Raw genomic sequence first — 22,608 nt, forward strand, 5'->3', positions numbered from 1 at the left:
CTGAGAGACGCAGCTGGAAGATGGAAAACCTCCCTTATTAAAGCGATCGTCCAGCCAGGCTGCTGGGTTGCATGCGCAACACTCGTGAATACGAACTTTCAAGAAAAGCAAAGCTTGATCGCAAGGTCTGTGCTGTGAAGTTTCCAGCATGGTATGAGAAAGTGCGGTGTTGAAGGCGGCTAGCTGTACCGAAAGTCCGACTACTTGGGTGGTCCACACGACAACACAAGCGGGGCCGTGTAGCCCTTGTCGTGCGCAACTTGCTAAGCAAATATTTATGTGCCAGGTTTTTCACTCCTCGATACTCCATCTCGCCTAACAACCCTGACGACGTTAATTTCACACAGTCTTCTTGAAGAAAAAATGAACAATCGGAAGAAAGAATGAACGAAATACGAAAGAAAGAAAGAAAAAAGAAGAATGAAAGAAAGAAATGAAGAAAGCAAAGAAAGAGAGAAAAAAAGACAGAATGCTGCAGCGAAGGCAACAATGGTATCCTGCTGATAACCCGACTGCATGCATCGTGCTTGTTCGGACGAGCGCTTGGAAAGCAAACAGCGTGAATTATATGACGAGACCATCTCGGAGCAACATCTACAAGCGATTAGTGTAATCGCGCCGACGTAAATCCTTCGCAACACGGCTACTTGCCTTCTGCCTCGTCCGTCACTCGCCAAAAGAAGCACAGGTGCTGCAGTATGTTGCAACTGGCCCACAACAATTGCTGCCTCCTCAAGTTCAACGTAATTTAAGACACCCTTGCGAAAAAGCTAGCTTGATTGTTCCTTCGTTTGTATCTTAGGTTGGTTGTTTGAATCTTGGTGAGTTCGTTTGCGTCATTTATATTTCTCTTGTGTACGTAGTCACGCCGGGGCAGCAATGTGGCCGGTTATGTAAGTATGCCACCGCGTCTTGTTCTACCGGGTTGAAACGGTTGTGACTGAGGAAGTGGTTCGCTCATTCGGATGGGTATTTAATATAGCAGCGAGGTCAAAAGCTGGGCTAGATGCTATGGTTCCATATTATTTCATGCAGCGCCAACTACTGGACAAGAAGTAACCCACCACGGAGGTCTATAGACAAGGACGCTCGGCTGCTGTCCTGCAGGTCGAGGGGTCGAATGCCGGTCATGGCGGCCGCATTTTCGAAGGGGGCGAAAATGTTTGAGGCCTGTGTGCTTTTGTATTTAGGGGCACTCAAGGTGGTCTAAATTTCCGAAGCCCCTTCACGACGGCGTCTCTTATAAAGAAATGAAGGTTTTGAGAGGTTACACCTCAACAATTATTAGTTATAACATTACCTTCTTAATATTATTACAATCATTATTATTATTATAGGCATTTGTTCTCTCGGTTGTGTTTGTATATCTCTCGAGAATTTCGTTCTTCCACAGCCTTCTACGCCGCATTATGTCTTCTTCTACTGAAGTACGAATCCGTTGTCTGGAAGGGCATCCCTAAATCTGGCAGTCACACCATTGAGCAAGTCCAGAATAAATGAATAAGCACTTACAATCATCGTTTTTATAGAAATAACTCTGGATCTCGTTCAAAAACTACCAGACTTAAATTGTGGCCTTTACATCACTGCCGACGAAGTCACGCTGACGTCTTATTTCTTTACAAACTAGTTCATGGTTTTATATCCTGCCCTTTGCCTCTCAGCTGTGTAATATTTTGGATTCGGCGCCAGTTAACCAGAAAGAATCGACCATTTCATGCACTTTCTTTGAACTCTCTGCTGCTAACAGAATACAAATTCTCTATATTGTTAACTTTTATGATGTTGATGTTTTTAACAGTCCACTGCTATTTTTGTTATCTAAGCTGGGCACTGTTAAAACATAGTTTTGTACACTGTACAGATTCCTCCATTTTCATTATTTTAGGGAAGTTTCTACATGGGTGTATATATTCATTGCCTTTTATTTCTCACTTTCTTTTTATTATTCTCGTTTGTCCTTTCATTCCTCCCATTTTGCAATCATTTCTATTTTCTGTGTGTTTTCTCTCTTTTTTTATTTCATTTTTGTGAAGAGTACATTTTTTCGACCTCATGGTTGCTTTAGGGCACGTAATATAAATGATTGAATGATTGAGTGATTGATAATTACGAGACCAGAAGTGGACACTTATGATGAATTCCATTCAGGAAGTAGGAGTAGAGGCGTCGTACAGTGAGGAGTTGGGGAGCAGAGCACTGACAGCAGGGTCACTCGATCGGCCACTGGAACACAGTATGCTCCCGGAGAGCAGGTGAAAGGGTGAAGACGAGTGAGGAGACCATAATATTTAAAAATTTCAAGGCCCAGCATTCTCTGTGGGACAGCAGCATAATACGCATGAAAGCGGTCAGTCACGTGTTCTTCATCATTTTATGACATAGTATGTTTGTGCAACGACCCACTCGGCAGACTTCTGTCATCATCGCCACCCGTGCGAAACTGTGGTGAGTGGTGACACATGATTGCCACCATTGGCGCCGCAGTCGCCAGCTGAAGAAAAATTCTGATACTGAAGATCGAAGGTCATGTGAATGCCCTTGACTGCGCCTACTCCACTTTTCAGGCGACATCACTGCTAACGGAGCAGTGATGCTCTCGGAACAGTAAAAGCGCTCTCGCTCTACCAATGGATCACAGTGCTCTTTCTCCTGTTCAACCTCTAAAACACGCCGGTTTTGAAGGGAGCACTTTCAGCGTACTTTTGAGTTCTCCTGCTCTCCCAATTGAATTCGATTGGGACGTTAAACCCCACATATCAATCATCAATAGAATTCGCCATTACAAGGCTTTAGTGGCGGCTCAGATAACACGTACAACCTTCATGAAATTGTCTGCAACGGTTTTTAAAAACCATCCATTTGTGTGGCGCAAAAGTGTCATTCGTACTTTACTGCCAAAAACTTGGTTTGTTTATATATGCACTGCTGATATTCATCTCTGTTGTCACGTGGGGGAGGATGGCATTAATATGGAGTCACACTGGATACCTATGAGTATCGCACTGTTAAAGCAGACTGCATAGGTGATATAAAAATTTTCTTTTGTAGTACAGTTCTTATATCTTGCGTTCTGTTTGAGAAGTCTGTCGTCACGGACTCGGAATGATGAAGATTGAATATGACGCGCTTTGAGCGACTCTGACTTTGTCCTTTCTTTTGTTTGCTGTTAGGCCGACTGGTTGGCCACATTTTGAAATAATTATCAGGTAATTGAGCCATCATGGCACAATACTTCTGATTTTAGTACAATGTGGCCATCCTCCCGTCATTCTCTACGGTAAACCACCTGTCTTTCTTCTATCTGAAATGATGTCCCCATGCAGTTTGTCTCTAATCAGTAAATTAAACAATAAAAAAACGTGACCGCGTATCTGCTAGATATTTACTGACATTTCGGCCGGTCGACCAGCCTTTGTCAAAAAAGGTTCATTACTCTGACAAAGTCTGGCCCGCCAGTTGAAACGGCATTGGCTCGCGCATTCAATGTTGAAATAGTTACCCATTTACTTTTTACCCTTGTATTTATTCGCAGCCAAATCCTCATCCGCGCCGACAGAGTCTTCGCCACTGTTTCAACTCATACAGAACGCATCGTCAAACTTCAAGGGAAAATGTGAGTAGCGCAATAAAAGCTCGCATTATTTGTATGTCCTCGCCAAACTTTAGGTTTAAAAGAGCACTGCAGACAGAAAGTTATAAAGAAGCAATCCTTATCAATACCAAGAGCCCAAAGATTCGGCATAGTTTGGGTTAGCCAGCATCGCAAAGATAGCTAATGGAAACAGTAGCACACGTTACATATTGAAGTGAATAATGTGTCATAACACCATCATGTTATTGGAATAGCATGACATCATGGCGGAATGAAGTTGCTGATGTTTTACGACACCAGAAATCGCCAAAAAGAATGAAGTTATTTTCTGACGCCGTGTCATAAACTCATCGGATGCTGTCCGTGCGTGACATCATCGTTTCGTAAAAGGTGGCTGGATCTTACAGGTAGTGCAACACCAGCGGAGGTGCTCTTAATATGGCAAAGCTTCAAAATGGCTGTGGGGAAAGGAAAATTCTGTGAGTCCGAGTAAAGTTTTGTAAGCTGCCTAAACGGATGCCATTTGCCTTTTCTTGGAATAGTTTACTAGCTTTCTACGAGAACATGTACCGCTGTTGTATCGAGAGCGCAATGGATTCCTAACGTAGATAATAGTACAGTGTGCTAGAAGGCGGCAGTGCAGTAAACGAGGCGGTCGCGCTGCATCTCGGCTGATTCTCCGGCGGGTGACAGTAGCGGCGGCGCTGTTGTCCCATGGTACTGAAGATCTCAGAAGCATCTGCATTGGGAGGGCGCGCGCCGTAGCCTGCAAAAGCATGTAATATCCTGTTTTTAGCGCGTTTAACTCGTTTCTGAGCCTTTATCAGTGGACGCACCTGCGACGCGCCATGGTGCACGAGTGAATGTGCAGGCACGCCGAAATTGCGTCGATACATTCTCTGTTTTCAAGAGCCTGTAGACCGATGCACACAAACAAATTGTCAATCAAAATTTGCACATATCCGCCTAGCTTCCCATTCAAGCAGCCCTTTGGGCAGCGTTACATAAGCAGCTACTGGCGAAGAGAGGAGAAGAATCAAACCGCGATTAAATCTTACGCTCGTTTTGTCAGCAGTCTCTACTACATCCAGAGCACAGTGCTCCTCATATGAGCCTATATACGCTCGATTGTTTCACAATAAACCCGAGTAGAAGTAATGTTGTTACAATATTTATATCGATTACAACTCAGTTTTATCATGCCAGTTTTGCTGAAGATAATAATTATTGCTTTCTGAAAAGCTTATTGCATATAGAACGTATTAAAAACAACACACAAACATAATAAAAAGTGCCAATAGTATATATAGACCATCTGTTAAGCTGCGTAAATTCATTGTAACCAGTTATCATTTTGTATCGACAGCTTAAATTGTGCTGACTTCAAAATATTTTATTACCGTATATATATATAATATATATATATATATGTATATATATATATATATATATATATATATATATATATATATATATATATATATATATATATAAATCTTTGACAGCTCGACATTGATGACCCTTTTAAAGTTCGTCTTGGAATCTAAAAACTTTGAATTTGACGGCACTCATTACCTTCAAGTTAGTGGCACCTCGATGGGCACACCCATAGGCCCTAATTATGCCAATATTTTCATAGGCATACTCGAAAATGAATTTCTAACAAGCCGTTCACTTATACCATTGTACTACAAAAGGTACATTGACGATATATTCATGATTTGGCAGCACGGTGAACCTCATCTCTTATCGTTAATTCACGATTTCAACAACGCTCATCCATCCATTTCATTCGCTCATACCTACTCAGAACAAGCTATCAACTTTCTTGACGTAACAGTGACAATGTGTGACGACATGCTTGCCACTAAAGTTTACAGAAAGCCAATTGATACTACACTACCTTAATTTTAATAGCAACCATGCCAAGCACTCTAAAACCAGCATACCCTATAGCCAGGCCCTTCGTTTTAAAAGAATATGCTCCCAAGAAACTGATTTTAATTCCGATTGTGCGCAGCTTCGGAGTGGCTTATCAAAACAGAAATACCCTTCCAAGATTATAGATGACGCCATAAAAAGGGCAAGTAACCAGGACCACAAAACGCTTTTAAGCTCCAAAAATAAACAGCCACTCTTCTCCTGCACTAACCTTGTTCTAACATTTTCCGCGCCTGCGCAACACCTAAATGCTGTTTTAAGAAAGCACCATAACATACTTCTACAAAGCGAAGGACTTAAATCAATTTTCCCGGAACCACCGCGCGTGACGTACAGAAGAGCGCAAAATCTGCGTGACCTACTCATGTCGTCAAAAAGCGTACGCAGTAAACCTACTGGCTGCCGTCCTTGCAACAAACCTCGTTGCAAAGTCTGCCAGCATATGACCACTTCACTTATCGCAAACAGCACCGCATCTAACTTCAGCGTGAAAATAAATGGTGACTATAACTGCGACACGCGTAATGTAGTTTACCTCCTGGAATGCTTGATCTGTGGAATTCAGTACGTAGGCGAAACCGAAGCACCCTTCCGATATCGGTTTAACAATTACTAGGCTCATATCTCTTCACTTCCTCACCTTCCAATATCAAAGCATGCTCACGCAATGGGCCACTCATTTGACAAAATTAGAGCCACAATTCTGGAGTCTGGCTTCCGAACGCATCATGACAGGGAAGTGCACGAATCATTTCTCATCTTTAAGTTCAATACAATCACAGGCGGTTTAAATGAGAGTACAGGGAAACTTAGCGTCTTGCATCAGTGACCGCTGTAGATGTTATTGCTTGTACCAGTTGTAATCCTTGTACACGTGTCGTGACTTGTTAATTGATTGCTTATAAGTAGGATGTGATATGGGGGCCCCCATATAGATTTCATGTCTGATTGTTGTACTTGTTTTTATGACGTTTGCACTCACGTGATTATTGCAAGTGAAACATATGCGCTTATATGCTGTTGCACCACTGTTACATCTGTTATTCTGACGAAGGCCGGTCCCACGGCCGCAACGTAAAGAAACCTTTCTGTTTTTCGACGTGCGTCTTCTTTTTATTTATACTATTTACCAGCGTCCAAAAATTTATTCAATGCAATTATATATATATATATATATATATATATATATATATATATATATACATGTATATATATATTTACATATACATGTATATGTATATATATATATATATATATATATATATATATATATATATATATATATATATATATATATATATATATATATATATATATATATATATATATATATATATATATATTCACAAGTAACAAGTACACGCATTTAAGGCCCTGCCGCGGTAACCTTGTGGCTAAGGTGCTGGGCTACTGACCCGCACGTCGCGGGAACGAATCCTGGCTGCAGCGGCTGCATTTCTTATCGAGCCCAGAAATGTTGTAGGCCCATGTGCTCAAATTTGGGTGCACGTTAAAGAACCCCAGGTGTTCGATATTCTCAGAGACCTCCACTACGGTGTCTCTCATAATCATATCGTGGTTTTGAAACGTTAAACTCCATATATCAATCAATCATATGAACACGCATTTAAGGCATACGTCACCGCCCCATTAACAATATCCATGCATGCCCCTTAGCACAGCTACTACTTTTAGGTAGGGCATTTCTCTTCTGGCTATACCTTAAACTTGAACTACATTTAGGACGTCATACTCTCAAAATGATGAACATAACTGTGCTCATTTGTACAGAGGCACGCTATATTCAGCTTCGACAACTGGAAACGATCGGCGCAAGGCTAGAACCCAGAATGTTTTTTTTAGGAACGGGGTGCAGCAGAACAACTAACTTTGGCAATTGGTGGTCGCTGTGAATGCGTGTAAATATGTTAGTATACCCTGAAAAGTTAAATTACGAAAACAATTCGTCGTGTATGGGGTTCAGATTTCCTTCTCTGTCTCTTATGATATTTTTTTTTCAATCTCACCCCTTTGTGAGCACAGATAGCTGCCAATAAATCGGCTCAGTTAATCTGAATATTTTAGACGTCTAATCAACGAAGAAAGTGTTGAGACAGAAGAAATCAGTATAATACAAGCCTTTTCTGAATTATTTTTGATCTCTCACAAGGGCTTTCTGAAGCTCAAATTCAGTAGATTGGCGTGTCATATTTCAAGGGCTATGGCATCTTGTGCTAGACATGAAGGAAGGGCAGGTACGAAGAAATCTGCATCAAGAAAGCACGACGGAGGAGCCAAAGCGCGTAGCAGTTCTTGCACGAGGCGCTCGGCTCTTTCAGTACTATTTGACTGCAGCGCCGCCGCTACGGGCAATGCGTGAGGGATCAGGCGGCGAGGCGTGGTCACGCAACTCAACACTTTTAGTACACTCTAATAATAGAAAATAAAGAACATTGAAACCGATGGCGGCATTATAACGTATATTGATGTTGAACTTCGTCGTGAAATCCCAAAAGGGTCAAAAGTTTACGCTGATTCGCTTTCTTAATCATTCAACAAATTGTGCCGATTTGAAGAGTGCATGATACAAATATTAATGCCTTAGTATAACATATCATTCCGCAGTCAATATAATCATTCCATAGGGTCATCAGAGTCATGCTTTAACTTGGTTCTTTGGGTGCAGAACGAAGTTCTATGATGATTACAGTCTAATTATAATCAATTTATATGCAGATCTTCACTTTCGTCACATCGCTATTTTTACTGTGTGTTGTCGATACTCGTACCCCTAATTTTGAAGTAATGTATGTTGTCTTCTTTAAGTGGTTTATGCGGTTATTGTGATTAGCTATATTTTTTATGTGTGTGGGATTCACTATATGCATCTGCTGGCATTTTCTCTGTAAATGTTTGTGTGTTTAGAAAAAGTGCGTAACAATTTAGAGTACTAGGTAAACTCTAATATGGGAGAGCGTACCATGGTTATCAAACTGCTATTCACGCGATATGCTTCATGTGAGCGCCAGTGACATGTTTTCATGACCTTGCAGAGACATGCTCTTGACTCCATGCACTACTCACCATACACTCCTGATTAGGTCTCGCCCTAAGTGCTGAATATAACCAGAAAACCAGACACTCTTCGTTTGACTTCCTGAATACAACCAGCTTTTGACGAGGAGCTGATTAAGAGTTATACTGTTCTGAATAGCGTTTGATACTGATAGATCAAGTGTTCGAGCCCATTTTACAACGTGTGTATACTTGATAACAGCCCATTACTGTATAGAGTTGTACGAGCGCATGTGAAAGAACAGTGTGGGACCGTGCTGTGTAGTCTCTAGCTGACTATTCATCCATCTCTATCTTACTCCTCTTCTTTTCTATCATTTTTCCCCATTTCCCCCACACCAAGTGCAGGATAGCCAACCGAGCCAAGCTTGGTTAACCTCCCTACCTTTCCTCTCTATTTCTCTCTCTCTCTCCCTCTCCTGAGAATACTGTTCTTCAACTTGAAATAGTGGAGAAATAAAAGTTTTCGTTTGACACGTTCCTTAGTTCATCTAGTACAGTATAATTAATTGGTCAGCATTCTGGCAACATACGCATATGACTAATAACTTGCGCAATCACATTTAATGGGTTTTACATTGCCAGGAACTCCTCTAAAATGCACAGTAAAAACTTTTACACCCAAAAGGGTGTAAAAAGAGTGCTTTTACAAGAAAACACCCCTTGTAACACCCTTTATCACCCATAAATGGTCGATTAAAAAAAAAGCACCCATTTGTTTGGGTGCTTGCCTCGATAGCACCCTAAAATAGGCTCTAAGGGTGCTTTTGTGCCTGAGAAGGGTGTAGGTGACGATTCATCAGATGGAATATGCAGCATAAGAAGAACACATAATTATAATATTTGGGATTTTACGTCTCAAAAACCTCGATATGATTATGAGGGTCGTCGTAGTGGAAAGCTCTAGCGATTTTGACCATTTGGTGTTCTTTAATGGGCGCTGATATCGCACTGTGCACAGGCTTCTACCTTTTCGCCTCCATCTGAATTTGACTGCCACGGCCGGCATCGAACCCGTGACCTTCGGATTGGCGGCCGAGCAGCGTAGCTACTGCACGAATATGTGGACCTTGCATTAAATGACGGCCTAGACTTAGAATGTGTGAAGGTGCTCTCCGAATACAGCAGAATGCCAGCAGAAGCAAATCGCGTTTCATCTATAATGGCAATTAACTGCAATCCACATTACGAAAGCTCACCTTAGCGTTGGTTATAAGCTACATGTTTGCTGTGGATTATATACAGGAACATAATGTTTGCCCGAGTATGGGTGTGTGTGCGTGAGCCTGCGCATGTGTTCGCGTGTAAGCGCGATTGTGTGTATACCTGTGCATGTGTGCGTGCGCGTGTATGTGCGAGTCCGTGCTTGTGTTAAGCGTGCCTGTGCACATGTGTACGCCCATGCATGCGTGCGTTTACGGTCACGTGTGTGTGTTGCCCTATGTGTGTATACGTGTATGTGTGTGCACCTGTGCATAAGTATGCGTGTGTATCAGCCCGTGCGCCCTCAAATTTCGTACATTTTCGTACCTCATCATTGCTTACGAACTTGCTGTGGTAGCTGATTAGGTCCGCTGAGGCGCTTCTACGCTCGAAAACGTGGGTTATGACCAATTCACACGAAAAGCTGTCACTGCACTTATGCACAACCATCGTTTATATTAACAACGTTTAACAAGAACGTGCCCTGCTTTGCTACAGGTGCTTAGCTCGCTCATTGGGCAACCATATGGAATTATGTGCTAATCATGTGGTCAGCAAAAAGTTTGTTATAACAACCTCGGCACGTTTCGTGGTGCGTGACAAGCCTTCTAAACATCCGCGACTGTGGATTAATTTGTTCCAGCTTCGACTACGCATTCAGTGTTTGCGGCACCATACGCGGAATTGCAAGACACAGACAATGCGAAAAGAAATTCCTCTGGAAAAAGGTGTAGCGATGCTCTCCCGCTAATGCCACCGAGGACGAAATAATTATTGTTTCTGGCCATTCCATGATGCACTTTGTTTTCAGCAAGTTTTGCTTCACTATTTTTCGCCCACTGCAATCGCAGTCCGTCAAAATACTCAAAGAACCCGAAAAATAACCTGCGTCGCTGTGCGACTGGCTGGAAGGAGAGTTGCCGTTAACAAGGAGTCATTCCGCGTCGAACGGCCGTGGCCGTCCGCCGTATGCGCCATAGCGTTTGCCTTTCGGCGCCGTCTTGGCGGGTTTCCCGCTCCTCCCTCCCCCCCCCCCCCGCTCACCCCCCCCCCCCCCCCGCTCACCCCGGGCAGCGTTGCTCCCACAACGGCGGCGTAGATAAGCGAATAGTTGCGTCACCGAACACCTGCGTCGACAGCTGCGGCGCCGCCACCAGTGCCTCCTCCTTCTCTCTCTCAACGTTGCTCTCTCAGTCTCTCTGTCTCATCGTCTTTCAAATGTGTTGCGTTGGTCTAGGGTCTTGGTCGCTGTGTGTGTTCCAGCGAACAGGCGCATATTCAATGGTGGTCACGCATGACACCGTGTTCGAAGTGCACTCGGATTAAGGAATATTCATGGAGTGGCGGACACAGACAACGTGGGCCTGTTAACGGTGAGTGTACTGTTTTCGTAGGTAGTAATCATACAGCGCTAGCTGGGCGCCTTCAGCAGCTCTGCCGAAGTAGGCTGCCAGCCATTTACAACAGCATGCGTTCGCGGGCCTGTTGCAGATTCCCGATTGAACGTGTGACTTAACGAGTTCACACTGCTATGCGCGATGTTGTGTAAGTGCCTGCATCACCATACAGTGAGTGATGTGATCACTTAACAAGGGCGGGATTAGTTGCTGATCGCACATTGTCTCTACACTGCACAAAGTGATTATTATTGTTTTAAGATGTGCTTTGGACTGCATCGTAATAACATTTATATTAATACTCAAATGTGCAACGCGCTTCTGTAGGTGTAAGCGTAAAAAAGAAAGAAAAAGAAAAATTATGTACTCAGGTGCACTGTACGAAATGGCTTTTTTTTTGCTTGAAGACGGTATAGTTGGAGGTGCTGATATGCCGCGATGCTCCCAGCACGTGCGCCTCGGTCTTTTAAGCTATTTAGGACAAGTGTCACCAGCGACAGGGAAAGATCTAGCAGACTTCCAAAGGCGCGTTGTTGTGGCCATCGCCGTGCGTTATTTTCCCTCGTTTCTGTTTGCTGTTTTCGTGCTTTGCCTTCATCTGCAATAACGTTCGGCGTTATAACAGAATCGAGAGAGTATACGTGACTGTGGGAGCTATGTGCGGTAGCTCTAGCGTAAGCCATGGCTGCTGCAACGTAGACGGCGTCCGCGCGCGTTGGTGTCGTTCGAGCGCTCCTACTTGCTTGATTGTGTTTAACTGAGTATTTAGGCACGTGTTACGTTTGTAAAACCCGTGGTCAATAATCGCTAATAGCGTGCCCCTGATTGCAATCAGGGGATGGGCTTGGTTGTCGAAATATGCCAGACGCTTTTTCTGAAAGCAAGCTTTGAAAAAATTTTTTAAAGAAATACTTTCATACGTGCTAGGCAGTGCCTATTGCAGGCCCGCAACTCTTTAAAAACTGGACGAGCTATCAAAGCTTTTATCAAATTACAATGAATTAAGATGATTGAATTATAGATGACAAATTTCTGTGCTAGATTAGGTGCACAAAACACTTGTTCGCAGCCCTACGTCTAGAAAGCAGGCAAATAAGAAGCACAGCGTCAAATTTGGATTAGATTCCATTGACGGAGCGTCTTGTGAGGGTAGAAAGAACGAGAAAATTGTTCATTTTTTGATGCCCTTGTAGAGGCAGTCAGAATTGCACTGATTGGTGACTTGTAAAAATTCCTCAGATTGTTAGAGGCGTGATTGAAGTCAGTAAATTTTTTACTTTTTTTTTGCAGACCTCTTCGCTAGTGCCACGCCCAAGATCATTTGTTCTAATGTAAAAAAGAAAGCAGGGATGTCTTCACTGTTTCTACATGAAGAGGTAAGTTTAATGCTACATTAATGCTACATGTTCTGAACCTTGTCCTTTAAGAATTCTTTTTCACACTGGCTCACTACCCTAGAAGGAATTTGATTCTTAGGTGAGTTCAGGCTTTCGTAAGTGCCATTTTTGAGCTGTAGTCTTACACTTCACCTCATTTCGGGAATTTGCTGTATGCTGGAAAACTCTTATCTTTATCATACGAAATTATTGGAAAGTATGGGTTGTATGCTTCGAGTTCAGTGTATTGTCAATTACACGCCATTTCGAAGAATACACACTACACATTCTTTATATATGGTGCTGCCAGAACAGCACGAACATCCTTTTATGAGAAGTCATATTTGCTCTTATTACAGGATGAGAGGGTGCCGCTGACGTCCTGCGTAGTCTACCCCGTCCCCAGCCTAGAGCAAGCCTACTTCCTGAACCTCCACATGGATAACCGGAAAATCTTCCGTGTCAGTAATGACGAAGAAGGAGTGACAGCACTGATGAGTTGATTTTTTTTTATTTTCAACATTGTCTACGGCCGCAAGGCCTTTAACAACCACCGCGATTGAGCGGCTTTTTCTCGGCGTGAGTTTGGAGTTTATCAAAGAAGTTGTTCAGGCAGTACGACGCTGAAAATTTTAGTGTCACAAAGCCTGAACAACTTTTTTATAGTGTGGTCATGGTAGATGAACAAATATTGTTATTTGTGTAAGTTATTTTGCTTAAATATAGCTAGACCATTCCATGCCAAACGTCCCAGCCACTTTGGCGACCATCTGAATTGTATTTGAATAAAAAATGTGCTGACTTACTGCGTTGAAAACAGTGAACTGCTAGAATATTTCGGCGAGAAAAAAGTTTTGTTCATGTGGCTGGCTTATAACTTCCTGGCATAATGCCGTCTGTGTGCTGTTTGTGGAGAATTTTGTTTTAAAACTACCGCTCATTTTTTCTAAAGCAAATTCGTTCTACCTGTTAAGTAAATGTGCTTCTGTAAGGTATTTGAAGCTGAATAATAATAGTGCAATTTTTTGCCACATTCGCTTCCAAGAATAAAGGCAAAATGTGTTATGTTTGCATTTTTATAGCAATATTGCACTTTGTATGAATATCTGAGCAGTGAATACTTACTCCACAGAAGGTATATTTTGAGGAAAAAATATCTTTATACCTCTCAAGCTGCTGAAATATACGAGAAAATATCACGAATTTCACAAAATCGTGATTTTTGTCTGTATTGTGATGCAATTTGCTCATTGTTGTGATACAATGAAAACTCATCATTATACCTAAACTGTAAGAAAATGAAATTCTTTCTGTAATAAAAATCTTATCGCAAAAAGGACAGGAAAGAGCGCTGTCAACTGAATTTTATTGAAGGTGCTACGAGCGTTTTTTCTACTGAGCACAAGACCAGGGCTCATCTGCAACAACACATGTGTGACCATGACAAAATAATTTTAACCGAGAAAAGAATACTCTTTTTCGGAAAAGATAAGTGAATGTGTACTGATGCATTGATCTTTGGCCTTCCTGATAAAGAGTTCTAAAATCTCTCATTTTTCTGCTTGCTTTTTTTTTCAAAAACCGTGTTTTATGAAACCTAGGACTACACTTACATTCTTTACGATGTCCGGCCATGAGACTACTCTAGCCCTTCTTAACATTTAAAGCATTCTGTCTTGCTTGATCATTGAAGCATTGCCCAGTTTGTCCTATGTTTACTTTTCCACGTGTTAGCGGTATCTCATACACATTAGATTGGTATTCAGTAAACCTAATCTAGTGACGAATGGTGCAAGATTGACTATTCCTGTTGGTGTAAGTACATGCACTTTTGAAAGCTTGCAAGGGGTAGAAAACAACAATGTCATATCTGCTGGCTATTTTCCTAAAATTGTGAGACACCTTATGTACGTAGTACCGTGTGACATGCAAAGGTGATTGATCATTCTCTTTTTCTTTTGGTCCTCTTTCCTTTAACTTTACTTTCTGCAGGAGGGTTTCACAAACAAGTGTGATGATGCTGTTGGGGTATTGGCTGGTGCTATCAGCCCAGGAGTGCTAAGAATGTTCTGCCTTTTGATAGTGGGCATTCAAAATTAGTAGAAAGAGGAATTGATACCATATGTATTCAGGCCACCCTTCAGAAGTCATGTTAGCACAAGGGTGAGGTCAGGCTTAAAAACCAGATTAAAATACTAAAAGATGCTGGGTATCCCAACAGAATTATCACACCCGTTTTCAAAACCCTCCTGCAGAAAGTAAAGTTAAAGAAGACAGGACCAACAAAAAACAATGACCAAAACCTTTGCATGTTTACCGCATCACGTGTCTCACTGTGAAAAAAATAGCCAGCAGATATGATATTAGCGTGTTGTTTTCCACCCCTTGCAAGCTTTCAAAAGTGTGTGTACTAAACAGCAACAGAAATAGTCAATCTTGCCCCATTCGTCACGAGAATAGATTTACTTAATGCCAATTTAACGTTTGTAGAAGGATTTTTTATCAGGTAAACCAATGATCAGTGCATCACTACACGTTCACTTATCCTTTCCGAGAGGGAGTATTCTTTTCACAGTTGAGATTATTTTGTAGTGCTCACACGTGTCGTCGCGCATAAACACGGTTCTTGTACTCCGTATAAAAGCGCTCGTAGCATATTCATTAAATTCAGTTAACAGTCGGTGCTCTTTCCTGTCCTTTCTGTCTCTTCCTAAAGTTGTCGCGCTGTGACTGGCACACAACCACGATGAACCAACTCTCCCAAATTAAGCTCTTGTTACGTAACACGTAGATCGAGCTTCGTATGAAAGAAGGAGCGCTGCTTTTAAAATAAAATTTTTCACATACAACACCTAGACGGCATTCCAGGAAGTTCAGAAGGCAGCCACGTGACCAAACATTTTTCCTCTCCTAAATATTCCAGAAGTTCACTATTTTCAATGCAGCACGAGTTTTTCGAATACATTTGAGATGGTTGCCAAAATGGCTGGGACATTTGGCATAAAGTGACCCAGCTGTGCCATTAGCCATAATTATGCATTACCTCTTTTGTTTTTTGTGTGTCCTGACTCAGTTTTGTATTCGTTTTTAGCTTATTGTGTTTCTGATTATTGTATTGGTTTCTTAATTATTCGCTAAAGTTATATGTGCGAAAACCCGTATATGTTTGCATGTACATCATTTCTCATAACCAATTGTTATACATCCAGGAATACAAAGCTTAAACCACTGTGATTGTATAGATTTGAAAACAATATCCATATATATTTTTTGTGCATCACTTCTTGGGAACGATTGTGTACATGAAGGCGTATATAGTGAAATTATGGTGATTGTATATATTTGAAAGAATCATAAGTATATATTTGCCTGTTTTTCATTCCTATTAACCGATTGTGTACATGAAGGAGTATTAAACTGGAAACCACTGGGATTGTAGATACTTGAAAGGATTATAGGGATATATTATCGTGTATTTCATTTGTAGTCTCTATGTACTTGAAGCAGTATACTAAACTGAAACCAGTGTAATTGTATGTTGCAAAGAATTGTCAATAAAGTGAAACTGAAAAAATATAATAAACATTTGAGGTGTTGCCTGTGTAGTGTACGTATACGTGAACGTTTATCTGGTGAAAAAGTTGTGTGGCAGAAGGAAAGTTTACGTTTCATTTGCCCATTACATAAACGCAATATGCAAGGGCAGCAAGGCTTCATTTTCTGTAGCGCGCATTATGCATATACTGTGAAGTATATATAGATCCAGCACAAGTTCATACACGATAGTACGCGTTTATATTTTTGCCCACACGCAATGAATGGAGCTCGACAGGTGGCGCACTATTGATAATCAGGACCACTTTCTTCAAGTAGTGTGTAATCAGTGCATGCTGATATCTATTAGTGCAATCTAAAAGAATACTGCCACCCCTGCCAGGGGCACTCAACTCCCTTGTGCACCCTTCTCGCACCCTCCTCAGAGGGTGCTAAAAAAGTGATGGACATCGAGGGCACCCTTCCTTAAGGGTGTTTTGTAACACCCTACAGTTTTTTTACATGTACACCCTATTCTAAGGGTGCATGGTAAAGAACCCTTTTTGGAAGGTGCTGAATTAACACCCTTAGGGTGTCGTCCACGGGACAAGCTCAATTACACCCTTCTGTGTGTAAAAATTTTACTGTGTGAGAACTGCCAAGGTAAACTGTAACAGTGAATGGTCATGGAGTTACGTCGGCAATGATGAAGGACCAGCCAACGGCAGTTTTTCGTGTGAATGAAACAAGCGTCGGGTTATCACAAACGTGCGACCAAATGCCAGTCGTATAGGAACGAGTTAGTACAGAATCAGCCACGGAAGGTCACCGCTAAAGCGGGTTCCTTAGAGCGTAAGTTTGCCGGGTGCCGAAGAAAATTCCTGAAGGATCTGGTAAGCAACTTGCTTGATACTGTTGCAGTCTCGACCTAGTTATGCCTAATGAGCTATGTACGGGCCGCAGCGTTAGGTGAGCTTGGAGCTATACTTCGTCGAGAAAGAATTTTCCGGAAAAACAGTGACAATACATGTCGCTATTATACTTTTTTATCTTTTTTGTTTCGTAGAAACCTGTTTCACATGTGCGTGCCGGCGTATAGTGCGACTACATACATTGGCCGCATAAGAAGCCGCTTAATCTCATCGCAACTGATGAAATTTTGGCTCAGGGTGCGTCGGTTCACGATTTACGTAAGTTTCAGGTTCACTAAAAAATAAGTTTTATTTATTATTTGCTGTCTGTAGGTATACTCGCATTATATTGTTGTAGTAGTTCAAATAAAAATTCTCGGGGTGTTATGTTTATGCGCAAAACACTTGCATGTTTTTTTCTTTAATTAGAGTTTAGTGCCCCAAAGCCACCATATCATTATGAGAGACGGTGTAGTGGAAGGGCTCCGGAAACATTCGACCACCTGGGGTTCTTGGACGTGCACCTAAATCTAGACACACACAGGCCCGAGCATTTTTGCCTCCATTGAAAATTCCGCCACCACGGCCGGGATTCGATCGTGCGCCACCTACGGGTCAGCAGCCGAGTGCCTCAGCCTCCAAACCACCGTGGCGGGTTTCGCGTGGTTTACACTAGCCAACGTAATTACCCGTTGTTTAAAATATTGCCACGTTCCATTTCCCAAGTTTTTGTTATCGTCCGAAAACACCGCACGATTCTCAGCGCAAACCGCGCCTGCAGTTTTCTAGAAGGTTCCGGACTGTAGTAGATCATTTCGATAAGATCACGCCCACTGTGCGAACGGTACAGATTGTTCTGGAACCTACGTCACCGCCAGCGATAACGCTAGAACATTCGACGGCAAGAGTATAAATGCCGACGCGCTTCGCCGCTTGTCAGTTGTTGATCGAAGGCCGACGCTCCGTTCGCCGCTATCAGTCCGAGACTGCTATCTGTGCGAGACTGCTGCTGTAATTGGACTTTCAGTTTACCGGGCACAGGTTCGCCCAAATAAACAGTTAAATCCTAACACGAAGTCTCCTGTCTTCGGCCACGTCACGACCCCGTGACATCTGGTGGAGGTGCTGCTTCGTTCATGTACCGGACGCCCCCGTCAAGCCGTGAACCCAGCCCACGTCGCGGAGAAGACACCGACACCAACCAGGAGCAGCGAACAAGCCGCCGACAACAAGGGCTACCACCGGAGTACGGGCTTCTACCAGACAAGGCGCGGAAGACGAAGGCCATGACCGCGACTGCAGCGACAATGACAACCGCAGCGTCCCAGCCCACGATGGTCATGCATCAACCCAGGGAACCACCAATTTTCCATGGGTCATCATTCGAAGACCCGGAGTCCTGGCTAGAGACATACGACCGTGTGGCCGCCCTCAACCACTGGGACCATGACGAAAAGCTGCGTCGTGTGTTCTTCTATTTGGAAGACACCGCAAGGACTTGGCTTGAAAATCGGGAGTCCACGCTCCGAACGTGGGATGTTTTCTGCGGCACATTCCTTCAAACGTTCGCGAGCGTCGCTCGCAAAGAGAGGGCCGCTGCTTTATTAGAGACTCGGGTTCAGCTACCAAATGAAAATGTGTCCATTTTCACAGAAGAAATGACCCGACTATTCCGTCACGCTGACCCAGACATGCCTGAGGAGAAAAAAGTTCGTTTCCTCATGCGAGGGGTCAAACAGGAGCTCTTCGCGGGGCTGATAAGAAACCCACCGAAAACCGTCCAAGAATTTGTAGCCGAAGCGACCACTATTGAAAAGACCCTGGACATGCGCACAAGACAGTATAATCGTCGCCTGACTGCAGACTGCGCTGCTGCTCAAGCCAGTAACTCCGGAGACCTGCGTGAAACGATCCGAGCGATCGTGCGGGAAGAGCTGCGCAAGCTGTTGCCTTCGGCCCAGCCTCAAGTGGATTCAATTGCCGACATTGTGCGAGAAGAAGTTCGGCAATCGCTTCAAATTCCCCACGCATCGCTGCCCGAGCCGGAAGCTATGAGCTACGCCGCTGCACTGCGCCACAACGCTCCTCCCCGTCCACGCCAAAACGCCGCCCCATCGCACTTCCGTCGACAGACGCCACCGCCGCCACCACCACCACCGACGTCACTCGTTATGTGAGAACATGCCGGGACTGTCAGCGACGCAAAACACCGCCGACAAGGCCAGCGGGACTTCTCCAGCCAATTGATCCACCTTGCCGACCTTTCCAGCAGATTGGTATGGACCTACTGGGGCCGTTCCCGACGTCGGCTTTCGGAAACAAGTGGATCGTGGTAGCTACCGACTACCTCACCCGCTACGCCGAGACAAAAGCCCTGCCAAAAGGCAGTGCATCCGAAGTAGCCAAATTCTTCGTCGAAAATATCGTCCTACGTCATGGCGCCCCAGAGCTCCTTATCACCGACAGAGGAACGGCATTCACTGCCGACTTAACTCAAGCAATCTTGGCATACAGCCAAACAAACCACCGCCGGACGACAGCGTACCACCCACAGACCAACGGCCTCACCGAGCGGCTTAACAAGACGATCGCCGACATGCTGTCAATGTACGTCGATGTCGAACACAAGACGTGGGACGCCATTCTTCCGTATGTGACCTTCGCATACAACACGGCGGTGCAGGAGACGACGCAGATATCGCCATACAAATTGGTCTACGGAAGGAGCCCGGCAACGACGCTCGATGCCATGTTACCCAACGTCACCGACGAAGAAAACCTCGATGTGAGCGAGTACCTTCAACGCGCCGAAGAAGCCCGACAACTTGCGCGTCTCCGTATCAAGAATCAACAGACGACCGACAGCCACCGTTACAACCTTCGACGACGCTTCGTGGAATACCAGCCCGGTGAACGTGTTTGGGTGTGGACGCCGATACGCCGACGTGGACTAAGTGAAAAGCTTCTGCGACGGTACTTCGGACCGTACAGGGTGGTTCGACGGCTCGGCCCACTTGATTACGAGGTTGTCCCCGACGGCATCACGAACTCTCAACGACGCCGATCGCGACCTGAAGTCGTCCATGTCGCGCGCCTCAAGCCGTTTCATGCGCGTTAAGAAACTGAACTAGTGTTTTTTTTGTATTATTGTTGTATCGTAATTTATTCATTGTACTTTCTTGCATTATTATTGTACTTTCATCTTTAGTTAAAGCATCGGGACGATGCCTTTTTTTCAGAGGGGGGCAATGCCACGTTCCATTTCCCAAGTTTTTGTTATCGTCCGAAAACACCGCACGATTCTCAGCGCAAACCGCGCCTGCAGTTTTCTAGAAGGTTCCGGACTGTAGTAGATCATTTCGATAAGATCACGCCCACTGTGCGAACGGTACAGATTGTTCTGGAACCTACGTCACCGCCAGCGATAACGCTAGAACATTCGACGGCAAGAGTATAAATGCCGACGCGCTTCGCCGCTTGTCAGTTGTTGATCGAAGGCCGACGCTCCGTTCGCCGCTATCAGTCCGAGACTGCTATCTGTGCGAGACTGCTGCTGTAATTGGACTTTCAGTTTACCGGGCACAGGTTCGCCCAAATAAACAGTTAAATCCTAACACGAAGTCTCCTGTCTTCGGCCACGTCACGACCCCGTGACAATATGCATGGCAACCGTATAAAGGGTCTACACAAAGAATGTTGTCGCTGTGTGCGACCTTAAATGACTGAAGTGCGTTCAATAGGGCAGTCTTATAAACAGACATTTCGGATTGATCAATTGAGTTATTGTGAAGGCGATTAAGGGCCACTTCCCACAGCCTTTTCTTTCTTTTATCTTTATTGAAGTTTTCACAAGAGCTTACAAGACAGCGTGAGAAAATTGCAGCAATTTTTATGATCAGAAAAAAGCCAAAGAATATGTTTACTAACAGACAGGTTTGCGTGTAAAATGCTGCGTATCAGAAAAATACATTCGCATGCTGTCCCGTTTGAACTTTTTCCACGATGATGATTCTCGCGCTCCAAAATACGGAAGTATTTCGTACCGTCTTTAGCCATCCAATTGAGGCTGATAATGTGAGGCCGCATTGCGCCTCAATGTTTTTTGTTTGTTTGTTTTAAGGGTAACGTGTACGGGATTTTGGCAGCACTCATAACGCGTGCACTACACAGACCATTGTGTTACGTTCAGACAGAGGTCGGCCCAGGCGGGTTTCAGAGCCGTCAAGACACACTGCGCACTCACAACCAGATCGCGCATAGCGATGGCAAAATAGGAACAATAAGCGGGTCAACGAGCATGAAATGGTGAATCCAGCGCTCTGCAGATCATCGCCATATGTGTATCTTGTGCGGCTTGTACTCTGAGTTTTTGTTTACTTAGCAAGCCCACTAAAGAATTGTGCCTTTAGAAGCCCGGGTGCCATATTGTTCACCTTCCCGATCATGTCACATGCAATATGTGGCTAGATGTGCAGTGGCGATGTATATAGGAAACGCTCTGCAGACAACAGCAACATTTTATAGGTGCTGTGAATAAGATGAGCGATGGTTTTCCTCCCTCAGTTCTAGCCACTAATGACGAAAACTAGGCTGTTATGTACAAGAATTTTTTACTTTAATTGTGTGATGCGGTGATTTGCCATGACCGCCATGTTTTAGGCAACAATTAGTGTAAGAATGGCAAAACAGATGGACCCCAGCTGCCGTAACCGGTGAGCCGACAGGCTTTAGAAACGGCATGCAAAGGCACCAGACTGGTTTCCAGAAGCAAAGGGCAAGTAGAAAGCATGGATTGCGGTAAAGTTGTCCTTGTTTTACTTTGAAAATCCATGAACCGGCGAAAAGCGGTAGATAGGAACGGTAAAACAAATGGTCGTTCGCCGAATGGCACACTTCGTGGTCGCTCTTTTGTTTACCTCGTTTGATTGTTTGTTTGCTGTCCTCTTTTCAACAATGACGATTTCCCGCTCCTGACGCGGGCATAAGCGTTAAGGGAGGTGTGGAGAGCGAAGTGGGCGGACCGCCGTTCGGCCACGCCCCTTTTCGGGGCTCATTGCGAAGCTGCCCCCGCGTTTGCTCAGAACGCGACCTCCGCTCCTCGCGACGGAACACTGTGGTCTCCTCGCGCTCACCAAAGCATCCGTGACGACGTGAAAATCTCGGGAAAGCGCTTATCCACCGAAGTCTCCACTATCACCGTTCTTCGATATTTACAGTTCTCCTAAACCACTCTCGAGTTTCTCAATGCCGTTCGCGATAAAATTACCATATGTTATCGTTAATGAGTCAGTCAGCAGGAGCATGCTTCAAGATATCGAGGCCCATATTCACAATAGCCAGAGCACTGTAGTTGTTTGTTAGAGAGACACGAGTCACGGGCACGATACCTGCCGTGGCGGTATCGCTAAAGGTGCAATGCTAATGCATGGTCTGTGTACTGCGCGATGTCAATGCATGTAAAAGAACACCAGATGGTAAATATTGCTAAGTAGCTGACATATCAGCGGTGCGAACGGGTCAGCGCAAGCCATAGGTGGGGCCCGACTATTATGCTTGCCAATGTGCTTTTTCACCTC

The 22,608-nt window shown here is 44.0% G+C and overlaps 1 protein-coding gene across 3 annotated transcripts in view; it reads left to right on the plus strand.

Annotated features, from left to right (window-relative positions):
• Window positions 1-22,608, plus strand: part of LOC142767676 (uncharacterized) — a 463,855-nt gene that overhangs the window by 261,629 nt on the left and 179,618 nt on the right. For 2 of the 3 annotated variants that reach the window (XM_075869842.1, XM_075869843.1), the window contains one exon: window positions 3,536-3,616. The exons of the other annotated variant lie outside the window; for it this stretch is intronic. In XM_075869842.1, the coding sequence (XP_075725957.1) occupies window positions 3,536-3,616 (81 nt within the window). The remainder of the gene's footprint in view (window positions 1-3,535; window positions 3,617-22,608) is intronic. 3 annotated transcript variants of the gene reach the window in all.

The sequence above is a fragment of the Rhipicephalus microplus genome, chromosome 7 (genome assembly GCF_043290135.1).
Source record: "Rhipicephalus microplus isolate Deutch F79 chromosome 7, USDA_Rmic, whole genome shotgun sequence".
NCBI classification, from domain to species: Eukaryota; Metazoa; Arthropoda; class Arachnida; order Ixodida; family Ixodidae; genus Rhipicephalus; species Rhipicephalus microplus.